The 15,211-nt window shown below is 37.5% G+C and overlaps 1 protein-coding gene across 2 annotated transcripts in view; it reads left to right on the top strand.

Moving 5' to 3' along the window:
* Kif18a (kinesin family member 18A) overlaps positions 1-15,211 on the top strand; it is a 61,012-nt gene that overhangs the window by 3,336 nt on the left and 42,465 nt on the right. For both annotated transcript variants that reach the window (NM_139303.1, XM_006499259.2), the window contains exons 2-9: positions 3,724-4,093; positions 5,606-5,763; positions 7,992-8,096; positions 8,898-9,008; positions 10,866-11,063; positions 12,547-12,723; positions 14,002-14,076; positions 14,264-14,376. In NM_139303.1, coding sequence (NP_647464.1) covers positions 3,769-4,093; positions 5,606-5,763; positions 7,992-8,096; positions 8,898-9,008; positions 10,866-11,063; positions 12,547-12,723; positions 14,002-14,076; positions 14,264-14,376 — 1,262 coding nt within the window. In that variant the 5' untranslated portion in view covers positions 3,724-3,768. The remainder of the gene's footprint in view (positions 1-3,723; positions 4,094-5,605; positions 5,764-7,991; positions 8,097-8,897; positions 9,009-10,865; positions 11,064-12,546; positions 12,724-14,001; positions 14,077-14,263; positions 14,377-15,211) is intronic.

Raw genomic sequence — 15,211 nt, forward strand, 5'->3', positions numbered from 1 at the left:
CCAGGAATGTACCTTTATCCATTAGGCCATGACACTGGTTCCAGAAATATATTTCTTAAAGGTAAAAAATATTTCAGATAAAATTACATCCAGGCATTTGAAACTAAGCACTTATAAAAGAAATAAATGATTGAATTAAATTCACCATGCCAACAACTCACCTTCAGTCTGCACAAGCTTATTGCTCTCTCCGACTTTTGGACTGGCCACCTGAAACACACACCCATGGCCAGCAAGGTGGCTCGGCAGATAAAGGCACTTGATGCCAAACCTGATGATTTGAATTCAATACTCAGAATCTACATGAAAGAAAAGTCAACTCCTGCAGTTTGTCCTTACTTGCGTGGAGTTCTTTGTGTAGGAGTGAGCCTGTATTCATTCTGCAGGTGATGTTTAGGGAGTCATGTTGGCTAGGCTTTGTGGTTTTAGCCTCTCATATTCCTAGGAGACAGTCTACTGCACACTCCCTGATTCTTGGGCCCTAATAATTTCCCACCATTTCTTCCTCTGATTGCTGGGCCTTCAGTGTGTTAGTTCTATAGATGTAGCCATTGGGACTGTCTCCATTACTCTACTTTTAGATTGCCTGTAATGTTTTATAATGGTAGTCATCTGTGCAAAGAGATTGCTGTGTGTATAAGATATTTACAATGTATTAGGGGTTATTCTCGGTTAATAAAATGATTGTAGGTTCTCCTCCAAGATCCCTGGGTAGTTGGTTAGGTTTTCAATATCAGGCATGATCTCTCTCTTGTTAGTCAGGCTATTGCATAGTATCTTATCTGTACACATCCTAGGACCAACTAGTTAAGCGTTTTATTCAGAGCTTGTGCCTCAGTTACTTAATCCCTATATTTGAAAATATTAAATCGAACAGACCAAATACCATCTTAACATTTTTCATTAGCCTTTTTTTTAATGAAAATGGATCTCAAAATCTTTACATAGTAACTTTATCATCTTTAAATCTTTACTCAATTGTTGGTATTTCCTGCTCTTTGTTGTTGTTAACTAACAGATAATAATGGAATATGTTTGTCGAATACAATATGACATTTGGCATCTCCATTGTCAACTGAGCAAATTGATATAAGGAATATATCCATCCCCTCATATGTATTTCTTTCCCCCCCTTTTTTATTTAATGTTTTTCATAAAATATATATTTTATTTATTCACTTTGCATCCCAACTGCCCTCCTTCTGTATCATCTCTCCTCTCGTTTCAGTCCCACCCTTAAAATTTCCTCTCCCCATTATCCCCTTCTCAGAGAAGGGAAAACCCACCCATCCCGCCTTGGGTACTACCCAACCCTGGGATATCCAGTCACAGCAGGTAGTTCAGTTAGGGGAAGGGGATCCAATGGCATGGAACAGAATCAGAGACAACCTCCTTTCCAATAGTTATGGGATCCACATCTGCTACAAATGTGTAACAGGCCTAAGTCCAGCCCCTGCATGCTCTTTGGGTGGTGGTTCACTCTCTGGGAGCCCCTGTGGGCCCAGGATAGTTGACTCTGTATGTAGGTCATCTTGTGGTGTCCTTGACCCCTCCAGCTCACTCTATTCTATCCCCAACTCTTCTACAAGATTCTGATGTTTAGCTATGGGTCTCTGTGCATCTGTTTCCATCAGCTGTTGAATGAAACCTCTCAGGAGATGATTATGCTAGGCTCCTGTCTGCAAGCATAGCAGAGTTATCATTAATAGTGTCAGGGGTTGGCTCTATACATGGGTTATGTCTCAAGTTGGGCCAGTCATTGGTTGGCTGTTCCCTCAATCTCTGCTCCTTCTTCATCTTTGTGCATCTTATAGGTGGGACAAATTTAGGGTTGATGTTTTGTGAATGGGTTGATGTCCCCCCTCCCTCCATGGAAGTTCTATTAGTTACATGAGGTGGCCACTTCTGTCTTTATATCGCCCACCCCAGTAGGATCTCAGCTAGGGCCATAGACTCCGGGAACCTCCCCATCCCTGATCTTCAGCTACTCTCAGAGATATGTCTCAGCAATTGCTGTTCTCACTCCTAGCTCTCTCTCTTCCACATTCCCTCTCCCCATATCTGATCCCCATTTCAGCTCCCCTCCCCACCACCTCTCCCAGCCAGTTCCCTCCATCCATTCACCTCAAACTATTTTGTTTTCCCTTCTGAGTGAGACTTATCCCTTTGTGATGAGAATATTGAGAACTGCTTTCAGCATAGACTCTAGTAAGGACATAGTTTAGTAGTATTTCTTTGCCTATTTTCAGTGGTACAGGCTGATCCTATAACTTGAATGGTGTCAGCAAAGACGCTTGATAGGGCACCAGAGACAAGAATCTTGAATTCATGGGCTCTACACAAACCAGGTCTCTTGCAGAAATACTCTGGTACACTACTAATTGGAGACAGGGATGGCAAGGACTGGACCTCCCACCATCAGCTCACAGACTGGAAGCCAGTGGTGTTGATGTGACATCACATTATCTCAGCTCAAGCTCTCTGCAGGGATGTTTTGTTTTCTTTGGTTTCCCTTTTTCTTTTCTTTTTTTTTCTTACTTACTTTCTTTCTTTTTTTTTTCCTCCAAACAAGGTCTGTATACCTCTAGTTGCCTGGAACTTACTGTGCCTATCAGTCTGGCCTCAAATTCACTAAGATCTACCTGTCTGTGCCTCCCAAATTCTGGGAGTAAAAGTGCACCATATACCCAACTGTTTCTTGAGGGTTGCCTAGAGCTCACAGCTATCCTTCTTACTCAGCCTTTTAAGTGTGAGAATTATTCCAGAAGATTAAGGAGTTTGCTATGAGATGGTGTCTCCTAACAATGTCAGCCACACCAGTAATGTCTCACATCATGACTGCCTAACATGAACTGAACAAGGACACAACTGTAGACATGCTTATGTAGTCAGGGGGAAGACCACAAGACCTTGGCCCTTCACAAAGAAATATGGACAACTAAGGAATGCTTCGAGAGGGAGGAATTATTCCTATTTAAATGTTTGAGGAATGGAGATATAACAGTGTATGTGCTTGTACATGCACATTTTGCAGAAGTGGAAGTGTCATAGCTTCTGGATTCTAAATTGTTTCGTGGATAGTTGAACTTTTCAAACTGTTAGTCTGTATCAGTTTCCTTTTTCTCTTGAGCACACTTTATGCATTTACTGATGTTCTTTAAATTTTTGTGTCATTGAGATATCAGAGAGTAGGACCTCTGAATAAATGAATAATGTATACTGTTTCTCTCCTCTTTAGATATGTGCTAGCTAGTGGCTTTTACATCAGTGTTAACACAATGTATCTCTGACATGCTAGAGAGTCCAGCCCAGGTGCATCACTTTCCACTGCCAGGAGACCTACAAACAAGCTTGCTTTTACTTAAAGGGGTTTCCAAGCTAAAACTCCGGTTATTATGCTGATACATTTCAGAAAGATTCTTTCCTGCTCATTTCTATGATCCAACCAAAAAGCTGTTAGAGCCTTGCGAAAATCAGATCATAAACAGCATTTGTATTTGAGTTTAAGCTTGATTAATATTTCAAGACTTTCTTATTTACCATGGTTTTGTGTATGTGTGTACCATCTTCGGGGGTGTTTTAAGTTTATAGGTCTACATGTATATACATTTCTCCCAGTAATACATTTGCTAGGTGGATGGAACATAAAAATTACCTTTTAAATGAACATTACATGCCAGTTTTAAGTAAAACCAATAGTGACTTTTTCCTTTTTAATTTCAGGAAAATTCCCAGGTATTCATGTAACAGGAATTGAGGTAACTAAGAATGTCTGGCACTGAAGAAGACTTATGTCACCGCATGAAAGTAGTTGTCCGTGTACGTCCTGAGAACACAAAAGAAAAGGCGGTGCAGTTCTGTAAAGTGGTTCATGTAGTGGATAAACATATACTCAGTTTTGATCCGAAACAAGAAGAAATCAGTTTTTTTCACAGAAAGAAAACTACAAATTTTGATATTACTAAAAGGCAAAATAAAGATCTGAAGTTTGTATTTGATGCTGTCTTTGATGAAACTTCAACTCAAATGGAAGTTTTTGAACACACAACCAAGCCAATCCTTCATAGTTTTCTGAATGGATACAATTGCACAGGTAATTGTTTCAGTTTGAAATGTCATTTTTCCATCTAGCTTCAGTTTTATTTTTGGAGGGATATATACTTTGTTGTAAATGTTGTATATGTAAATACAGTCAAATTCCTGGTGTATATATTCCAGCAGTTTTGAGATTTCAGCAGATTGGATTGAAGAGTTCTGTTTCTTTGAAACGTTGTAACCATCTATGGCTTATCTTTATGGAACTTTATCTTCCCAGGGCATTGCCATTACCCTACACTTTTCAGTTTAATATTAAGCTGTGTGCTTCTGAAAATTGATGCCAGATCTTTCACCGTTTGTACTGACAAGTATATTCACTGTTGATCTTGAACAGCCTGCAATTTCTGAACACTTTCCTTAGTATTGTTAAAGCCTGCGAATTTTGTACTGTTTAAGCCGGTCTTCAGACCAAGAAGCATTTCCCATACCTTAAAGAAGCTTTAATTACTCTTTCTGAAAAGATCTGTTAATTTGGTAGTTATAGTAATAACATACTAGTTTCTTGTTTTTATAATTGCCCATTTTTATGGCATTTTCTACAGCACATTCCTGACTGTAACTGTTTCACTAAGACTGTCTTACTCACTTTTGTCACTCACTTGATTTTTGATCAAGAAAAAAATGATGTTTATTGGTCAGAACTGCTGATTCTCACTAATATCCAGATGTTCTTTCTTTCATAAAACTTCCTAGAGATGTCTTCTCCCTTTGGCTTAAAAGATAAAAAAAAGGTTCTGTTATACTGTTTCTTTGGTTTCTCTTTGGCTTTATATATTTAGCTGTCTGCAGGCTTTCATAAGCTCACCAGCTTAATTCATTTCAAAAACTATTTTATCAGTTATTAGTATATGAGAATCAGGTTACTGAATATGGTATTAAGAGTTTGTACATGAACTGGATTTCTTAATCTGAAGAAATTATGACTTCTATGTGTATTGGATAGAATTGTGGAAATAAATAATTTGACAGGAACAACGTTTAAAGAATAATTTTATAAATCACCTTGTGAATTCATTCAATGAGTATATCTGTTTTAAGTTATTTTCTAAAGCACAGATTACACTGCCTACCTTGGTAGAGGCAGTGCTGTAGGGATGAATATGGGTGTCATTTCCTTTTTTATTGGGGGGTGGGGGTGGGGACGGGGTTTCTCTGCGTAGCCCTGGCTGTCCTGGATCTCACTTTGTAGACCAGGCTGGCCTCGAACTCAGAAATCCGCCTGCCTCTGCCTCTCAGGTGCTGGGATTAAAGGCGTGCGCCACCACTGCCTGGCCTGGATGTCATTTTCTGATAGCAAATAAGAGGGGTAGATGTTTCTGCCTGTGATAATGTAGGAGACACAAAATAACATTAGTTCTAAGTAGGAGCAGGTGCTGCCTTTGATAGCGTTCCAATTTGAAGTTAGTTACTGTTCAGGATATCTACTTAGAACAAACCACTAGAGGGGATTTACTAATGCTATGTTTTAAAATGAGTGTTAATCTCAAACCTTTTATTAAAAATTCAGTATTTGCATATGGTGCCACTGGATCTGGGAAAACTCACACAATGCTAGGATCAGCTGCTGAACCTGGGGTCATGTACCTGACAATGCTGGACCTTTTCAAATGCATCGATGAGATTAAAGAAGAGAAAGAGTGTAGCACTGCCGTGTCATACCTGGAGGTAAGTTCGACTCTCCTTAACACTAATTACTGTCTTAGAAAACTCAATTACAAGAGTCCGTTAAAATTATTTTATACAGGAATCTTCTTATGAATGTTTTCAATCATTAAAATTCCTATTCACATGCATTTTTCATATACCTCACTCTTACATTAATCTAATTTCAAATTCTAGAGACATAGCAAAAATAGTATATATAGAGAACTTCCAGATAGCCTTAAGGTGCCTTATATGTAAACGTTTTGCATCTCCTATTCACTGTCTCTGTTGTATGTGCATTTATTCCTCAGAACTATTTAGGTTATAAATTTGTTGAACCATGTAATTTTTTAAACAATCACTGTTTATCAAAAACAGAAAATTAACAGTGATCATCGATGTCTAATCTATGAACCTTAATGCAATTTTGCTAATTATATTATTTATGTCTTTCCCTGAAAGCATTGCATTTCATGAATGATATTCACTTGCATGCTTTTGGTCTCCTTTAATGAGCAGTTTCTGTTTTCTTTATATTTTATGGCACTGCCATAAAATCCTCAGTTTGTCTTGTCTCTGTGAGACTTGGTTTAAGTGCTGGGGGATGCACCACAGAAGTAGTACTGAATACTTAAGACTTCATATCAAGTCATTTATGTAGTTGGTTGGTCCCGTTATTGGCAGTGTTAACTTTTATAAATTTCATTATGCTAGAATTTGCAGGGTTTGCTGATGTTTCTTTACTTTTTAGTGTGTGGGTAAGTGCAGGCGTTGGAGTGGAGATGGGAAGATCTTTCAGGAGTTGGTTCTATATTCAGACCTTTTTAAAGCAGGAACTTGATTATTTTGTCTGCACTGCATATACTTGAAAGCCTGCTTCCTACCTCCCCTTTGGAGCGCTGACATGACGCGTGCACACCAATGCATCTGGTGCTCTTTTATTACTATTCAGTTTTCATTCAATATACTTTATATTTCATATCCCACAAGTCCTCCCGGGTCTCTCCTCTCCCTGCCCACCATCTTCATGTTCTTTCTCTCTTTAAAAAGAGAAAAAAGCCACTAAAAACTGGAGTACAAATTATTCCTGAGCATAGCCCTCCTCTAGAGAGTAGTCACTAGATACCCAGTGTCACTCCATTGACGGAAGTGACTTTCCTGTCCCATGGCTATCATTTGTGGATAGCTTCTTGTGTACAGGTGAACCTTTGTGTCCACTTGCTCAGCTAAATGCTGAGATTTTTATCTGCTTTGGGCTAATACAGGTCTTATGAATACTGTCCGAACTCATATGTACACCTGTCCTGTTGTGTCTACAAAATGCAGTTTTCTGCACTTCTGGCTCTTAGAGTCGTTCCCTCTTCCCTGAACCTTGTGGAGGCTGAGATAAAGACATCCTGTTTAGAGCTCTGCAGGCTCCAACTCAGGTCATCAAGCTTTCTTGTTGTACTTTGTTCCGTCTTAAATACTCGTGGGGACATCCAGGCTCGAACTCATGATCTTTCTGCCTTAGCTTTCTTTATGTTGGGATTATAGAAGTGTGTCAGCAAACTCACATTTGTGATCACTTTTGTGTGCTCAGATTATGAATACCTGATAAGCCAAAGTTCTTTTGTGCTGCCTCTTGTAGACAGTAAAAGCTTCAATACTTACTCTGCTGTTAATTTTGTAACCATGGACAAATACTCTGGGTCTTAGTCGCTCCACAATTTAGATGAGAGGGATTATTCCTATTGTTTGTTAGACTGGAGTTGAAAGATTAATGACATAAGTACATGTTTCTGACTGGGTTTTATTTAACGTTTAGTCTCTATAATTGGTTTATTTTGCAGAAACAAGGAAGCCAGCTTATCTTTATTTTGTTACAGTTACCAAGTTAGAGATTAGTGGGTGAGAATAATAATTCCAACTAAAATTGTCAGTTGGTTTTTCTGTTTGTCTCCCCCCACCCCAACCCCCCAAGAAAGGGTTTCTCTGTGTAGTCCTGGCTGTCCTGGAACTCACTTTGTGGACCAAGCTGGCCTTGAACTCAGAAATCTGCCTGCCTCTGCCTCCCAAGTGCTGGGATTAAAGGTGTGCACCACCACGCCCGGCCAAAATTGTCAGTTGTTAACTAAGTGATCACAATCTGTTCTGCAGTTGTGTGTGAGATAATCAGTTATTTTGACATCACTGTTACTGTGGTTTTTCTTTCTGTCTGTCTTTCTGTCTTCCTTTTCTTTCTTCCTGTCTGTCTGTCTGTCTTCCAGGTATATAATGAACAGATCCGTGACCTCTTGACAAACTCAGGACCACTTGCTGTCCGGGAAGATTCCCAAAAAGGAGTGGTTGTTCAGGGTCTTACTCTACACCAGGTACGTTTATGCATGTCTCTTCTTTCTTTTGAAGAGTAAGTCTGCAGGTTTCAGTTCTGCCAGCTATTAGTTTGACTCTGCTGTGTCTGAAAACGAAACTAATAAAATTTAAGACTAAAGTGAATTACAAAGGATCTAAAGCCCTGAGTGACTATCCAGGGTCACAGTGACGCTAGCAAAATAGAGATCAGAGCTGGGGATAGCCTCATTCTACTGCCTCTTACTGAATAGTCATGTTACAGTGTTCTTATGAAATAGTTGAGGGGTATTTTTCCATTTAACTCTTACTGAAAATTTATTATTCTTTTAAATACATTTGTATATTATCTTAGAGACTAGATTTTACCTCCTACTCCTTAGCCCCAAGTACTAAACAAATCCTGTATAGTCAACATTTAATAGGAAATAATTCAGAGAAAACATTTTCTTTTACCTTTAAAACTATCATTTGAGCCGGGCGTGGTGGCGCACGCCTTTAATCCCAGCACTCGGGAGGCAGAGGCAGGCAGATTTCTGAGTTCGAGGCCAGCCTGGTCTACAGAGTGAGTTCCAGGACAGCCAGGGCTACAGAGAAACCCTGTCTCAAAAAACAAAAAAAAAAAACAAAAAAACAAAAAAACAAAAAACTATCATTTGTTCAATAAGCTTACCGAGGGTCTGGGATGTAGCTCTCTGTATTTGAACACCTCCCTAGTATTTATCAGGCCTTGGGCTTGATTTTCCCTGGCACTTAAATAAAGGTTAGTTGGAATTTTTAAAGATAGATTACTAAATACTTCTTTTTTCTATTTGAACCCCTAGCCTAAATCTTCAGAGGAAATATTACAGCTACTAGACAATGGAAACAAAAACAGGACCCAGCATCCCACTGACGTGAATGCAGTGTCTTCTCGTTCCCATGCTGTTTTCCAGGTAACAGGCCTTTACTTTAGGCTGTGACTGTTAAGTTGTCAATTACAATAAAGGCAAGCTCATGAGTAGTTTTCATATGTGGCCATAAAGTCTCATAGACATCTGTTCCTCAGCACTTCCATTGCTTCGTTCGCAACTTTGTTTGCTGTTTTACTTTGTTTTAAGACATAATCTCATTAAGATGAGCAGGTTGGCTTTGAGATCATTAAGTAGCAATGCCCAGGCTTGATTTTTGTTCTTGTTCCTTTTACCCCAGTGTCCTGAGTAGTTGGGATTACAAGCACTATAACCCCTTGCCTAGGAAAGCCAAGGTCATTAGTGTGAGACTATTCCTTATACTACTAAATTGTCACCCCAGCCCACTTTGCTCTTAAAAGTACTTAAACATCAAAAATATTTAAAATTGATATGATTTTATGTCGCATACATGGGGTTTTACTTTCAACACTTGAAGAATTTCTTGAACATAGAGAATATATCAAATAGGAGTAACAAAGAAGAAATGAAAGATACTGACCATGTAATCAACTACATTCCTTAAGAATTATTCAGCTGAGACAGTACTATCCTGGTTATTCATGTAGAGCTGTATTTTAAATTACATAGCAAAGTACTGTAGGGAATCAGTGCTCTCCTCCCATCACAGTTGGGTCGGGAATCTTGACTCAGTCTTCAAGCCTTGTGGTAAGCTCTTTGACCATGTCACTAGCCTGTGTAATCCATCTTATCAGAAAGATACAGTTAAAGCATTCATATCTAAGGTAGTTAAATCATTCAGATAGTGTCCGTTCAGTAGTTGTATCTTTTCTCTCCCACTGACATTTTCTTCATCAATAGTTTTCAGAGAAGTGTTTATGGCAGTGAGATTTCTCTAGAATGTATTGGATCTTTCTTATGTCTTCACCTCTTTTCCTCCTATCATGTTAAAGTCTACAAAGCAACTGAAGATGGTTACATAAGGAGTTGAGGAGGGAGCTCAGTTGCTAAAATGCTTGCCTAATATACATAAGCACTGATTTCAGTCTTCAGCACAATTCAGTTGGGCACAGTGGCTAAAACCTGTACGTCTGATTGGTGTTCCGGGGTAGAGAGGTTCTGAATTTCAAGGTCGCTTTTGACTAGCAAGCTCATGGCCACATGACCATCTGTCTCAAAAATGTTGAGTGGATTATACATTCCTGGACAGCTGAAATTCTTGAAATGATCAAATTGTTAATGAACAGTTTATTTTCACACACAGCGCTGGAAGTTTTGGTCTGGTGTCAGCTGGCCTTATTGCTTTTGGGCCTGTAGTGAGGCAGCACATCATTGAAGGGGGATGTTGCATACCTTATAACCTGGATGGAAAAATAGATAGGAATAGAGATGAGCTAAGACCCTATTCTTTCCTTGAAGGAAATACCCATGGCCCAAAGACTTCCCACTTGTTTTCCTCTTTGTTCTTTGTGAAGTATAAGAGATACCAGAGTCTTAGCATATCATATGTCTAGGTTGATCTTCAAACTTCTGGACTCATGTGATCCATCACACACATATACCCTTGCCTGAAAGTAGCTTGTACTATACATAGACCTATTGGGTTTTCATCTAGAAATCACCAAGGCACCAAGATGGAAACTCAATTAGTACATGGGCCTTTGGGACAGCCTTTAATATCAAAACTCATATATACAAGTCTTCACTTTAATATTTTCCTCAACTCTGGTAATTCTAGTACTGATATCAGACATATAATATGTTGTTTGTTGCTTTTTAAAGGGAGAATGACTTGCCTTCATGTGTATATTTTTCTAAGTAAAGTGTTTCCTTTAATTCCATTAAAATTTACACTCCTTTTCCCCTGTTCTATGATTTAAGATTTATTTGCGACAACAAGACAAAACAGCGAGCATCAATCAAAATGTCCGTATAGCCAAAATGTCACTCATCGACCTCGCAGGATCTGAGAGGGCCAGTGTTTCGGGTGCTAAAGGGTCACGATTTGTAGAAGGCACAAATATTAACAAATCTCTTTTAGCTCTTGGGAATGTCATCAATGCCTTAGCAAATACAAAGGTGCGTCCCATATGTTTACGTAACATGTTACTTGATAAGTGTGCAGCATGTTGTAGATACAGGTGACAGATGTCAGTGACCCTGAACTACTAAATAATGCTACATGAGTGTTATTTTGTGTTTGTTGTTTTGTGAGAGACTATTTTTGTGTGTATGCATATCGTGGTACTTGGGACTGAACCCAGTACCTCATGTGTGCTAGAAAAGTACTCTATTTTTGGGTTTGTTTGTTTGTTTTGAGACAGGGTCTCAGTGAGTTGATTAGGCTGGTCTTGGACTTTCTAGCCTCTTGTCTTAGCCTCCAAAAGCTTTAATTTCAGGTCTGTTCCATGCTCAGTACTGGTTGCTTTTCTTTCAGATAGCCAGCTTTGAACTTCATTGTAAATAACTATGCAATGATCAGGAGATGGCAAAAATGATAACTAATTGACATGAAGACATAAAAAACCTTTAGACTAAGTAATTGTAGTAATACAATAGAGTTAAGAAAAGAAAAAGAATGTGTAAGGTCTATAGTATAATTAAATAATAGAATGTTTCCTAAAGCTTTGAAGCATTTAAAACTATTTTCCAGGCAGCTTATATCAGAAGTACTTACTAGTATATAGTATGTTTGATGGTGTGTTAATTTGTTTTTAAAGTGTGATAATTGAAGCTTAAAAAAAAAAACCTAGAAACTTTAGGAAAATTACCATTGACATTATTTTAATTTAGAGTAATTATTTTAAAATTATTAGGAAGATTTTTCTTAAGAGGGCAAGTGACCATTGAAAAAGCAACATGCAATTAATTCAATATATGTATCTATCAGACATTATTCATCTAGAAATAGATTCCCTAAATGTATCTCAAATCTCTGTACAGTTTTGTCACGTACCATTTTAACATTCACTTTGGAAAAGTAAGCCCATTTCAGTTTTTACTAGAAAAAAAAGAGAAAAGGCAAGATGCTTTATATTCAGTGTTGAAAATTGAAACATGCACGTGATATACTGCTATTTCATAAAGTCACTTTTGTTTCTGGGAGTTTGTTTCATTGATGTTGTTTTTTGGTTGTTTGTTTGAGAAATACAATCTTGCTTTGCCCTCGGTCACAGGCACATGTTGCCCGCCACCCTTGTTTTCAGACAAACTTAACATGTCACCTTGATAGCTGTTTGGTTGTAAAGTTTGTACTTCGAGATGTCAGGTTTAGAATTGTATTTCCTTGTGTGTACATGTGAATGCACACTGACATCAGAGTGATGTCACTCTAGAGCCAGTGACTCTAAGGATTGCCCTCAGGCCTGGAGGCGGCCATCTTTCCTTATCTGGTAAACCATGCTGCAGATGGGATTTTCAAATATTCACTGGATAGTAAAGATAAGTTCACATCATGTCAGATACGTTATATCATTGGGCATTGCGTACATTCTCCTACTGAAATAGTACTCACTTCTTATTTATATGTGGAAATGAAATAAGTATTCTTTTGTTCTTTCAGAGAAGAAATCAGCATATTCCTTACAGAAATAGTAAGCTTACTCGTTTGCTGAAGGATTCTCTTGGAGGAAACTGTCAAACTATAATGATAGCTGCTGTTAGTCCTTCCTCTTTATTTTATGATGACACATATAACACTCTTAAGTATGCTAATCGTGCAAAGGAAATTAAATCTTCTGTAAGTGCATTTACTTTGACTTTATTGTGAAAATATTGTGTATATGTTATTTTCATAACTAATTAAAATCTTAATTATGGTGGAGTTTCTGTCAAGGAATTTGCCAGTTCAGGTTAGAAATGTCCTCCCTAGCTGCTGAAGGTAACTTAGTCTCACTTTCTGTATCTTGATCCCCTCTGCAGTAGATACTGTTACTCATTCTTATGGGTGCTGGACTACTTTATACTTTAGTGCCTTTTTCTTTTCTTCACATTTTGGCACATGGTGGTTGGATAGCACCAGAGAATTAATCAGCCAAGGATTTAATGTGTCTAAATTTATTATTTTATTCATTATGATAACTATTTACAGGTGATAATGCAGTTTATCTAAGCACCAACAAATTAGACCTACCTCAGTTTATAACATTATTTACATGAATTGTATAACATTATACTAAATTTTTTACATGCATAATCTTATGTTAAATCAAGAAGTATCTGATCATGAATGGCTGGGAAAATTTTTTTTAAATAATTGGATACTTTAAAACTGATGCAGGTGAAAATATACCTATTTTAAAATTACAGAACCTCTTAGAAGGGACCTCAGTTAAGTTGATGTGATGTCTCACCAACCACTTCCTTTCCCCCTTTAAGAGTCTGAAGATACACAGTGTGAAATGTCCATATACTATATACTATGTAAAATGTCAAACTATATAAGTGTACAAAGACTTTTACACATTTTCATGTCCTTACTCAAACCCATTGTGGAGGTTTCTAGCTTTGTTTTTGTGCTAAATTTTACAAGTACACGGGCTAAAACCTGAAGACTTTTAAGTGCTTGGTTCTAACTCACTTGAAAAAAAATTTCCAGTATCTTAAAAACTAACTGTATGTTTAATTTTCTCCTGACTATTCTATTAAAGTGCCAAATCATACTGTTACAGAAATATATAAAAATAACAAACTAATATAAATACAAACATAAAACAGAATTCTGAATTTTTTAAAAGGAAAAATAGGCAATTTTTATTATGGTGAATAAATGCTTAGAGGTTTTTTTATTTGGTTGTTTGGTTGTTTTTCCAGAAAGCCAATTTGTTTATAATTTCATCTGTACACTCAACATACTCTCTGGTCCCAGATTTTAAATATGGCCATAATTAATCATGATACTCACATACTTATAGTTGTCAAAAGTTGAAAATTGGTGGAACCTAGCTAATGAGATATAATGCCACTTTGTGTTCTATTTAACTGTACGATTATAATCAAAATTTCTATTTTTCAACAGTTGAAGAGCAATGTTCTTAATCTCAACAGTCACATATCTCAGTATGTAAAGATATGTAATATGCAGAAAGCAGAGGTATGTCTACATAATTGCCTATAGTTTTTTGTTTATGGGATGTTTTAGTCCTTATTGTCCCAAAATTTGATATGTTTCCTATTAGAATGGTAATCTGGTTTTATTATTTTTATCTGAGCTTTTGCTATGGTCATGTAAGATAGAGACAAATCATGACTTGTATTTTAATTAGTGTTTTCTCTGCTAGATTTTAATGTTGAAAGAAAAACTAAAGGCCTATGAAGAACAGAAAGCCCTGTCTGACAGAAATGACTGTGCTAAATTAGTACATTCAAACCCAGAAGACAGAGAAACTGAAAGGTACAGCTAAAGGAAAATCTCATAGGAGAAATGTAGAGTTATGGGTAGCTTTATGCTTTATTAATCATCGGGGTTTGTTATATATCATCTAAGTGTATCTACATACACTCACTGAATTCAGAAAATGATTTCCATGTGAAATTCTGTATACAGATAGGAAAACCAGGGGGAAGAAACCTAGTTGTCTTATCTGGGAAGGTACTTTGTGCCCTCTTGCCTTAGTACTTGTAAAGTTTTATAAAAATCTGTTCTGTTTTTATTGATTCTGCATAGAATTACTAACCCGCTTACTAGTTTTCAGTTATTATCTGAGTGAGCTTCACAGTGATGTAGGATGATAGACTACTTCCTGTCCAGAGTGACCCACTCAAGCTTTTTATGTCTTGCTCTGGTGTCTTTATGGGTCATCTCGTAAACTTGTCATAATTGATTGAGGAAAAAAGTATCCTTTTGAATACTGTGTTATTGTATCTTGGCTTTCTCAGTAAAATTTGATTTGATCACTACAACAATCTTTTTCAGTAGAGTTAAAAGATGTATTACTCAACTACAGAATGTAGTAAGAGGTCTCAAATTTAAATTATATTCAAATGTTGTGTGTGTGTGTGTGTGTGTGTGTGTGTGTGTGTGTGCACAAGCGCGTAGAGGTTGGAAGGAGGGAATATGTAAGGCAAGAGATAACTTCAAGGGTCAGTTCTTGCCTTCCTACCACTGTGAGTTTTCCAGACTGGACTGAGGTTATGAGATTTGTGCAGCAAGCACTTTTACCCCCTGGGTCATCTCAGTAAGTCAGAAATATCAGGCTTTGTTCTGTATTCTTCTCATGCTGTGATAT

The sequence above is a fragment of the Mus musculus genome, chromosome 2, assembly GCF_000001635.26.
Source record: "Mus musculus strain C57BL/6J chromosome 2, GRCm38.p6 C57BL/6J".
NCBI classification, from domain to species: domain Eukaryota; kingdom Metazoa; phylum Chordata; class Mammalia; order Rodentia; family Muridae; genus Mus; species Mus musculus.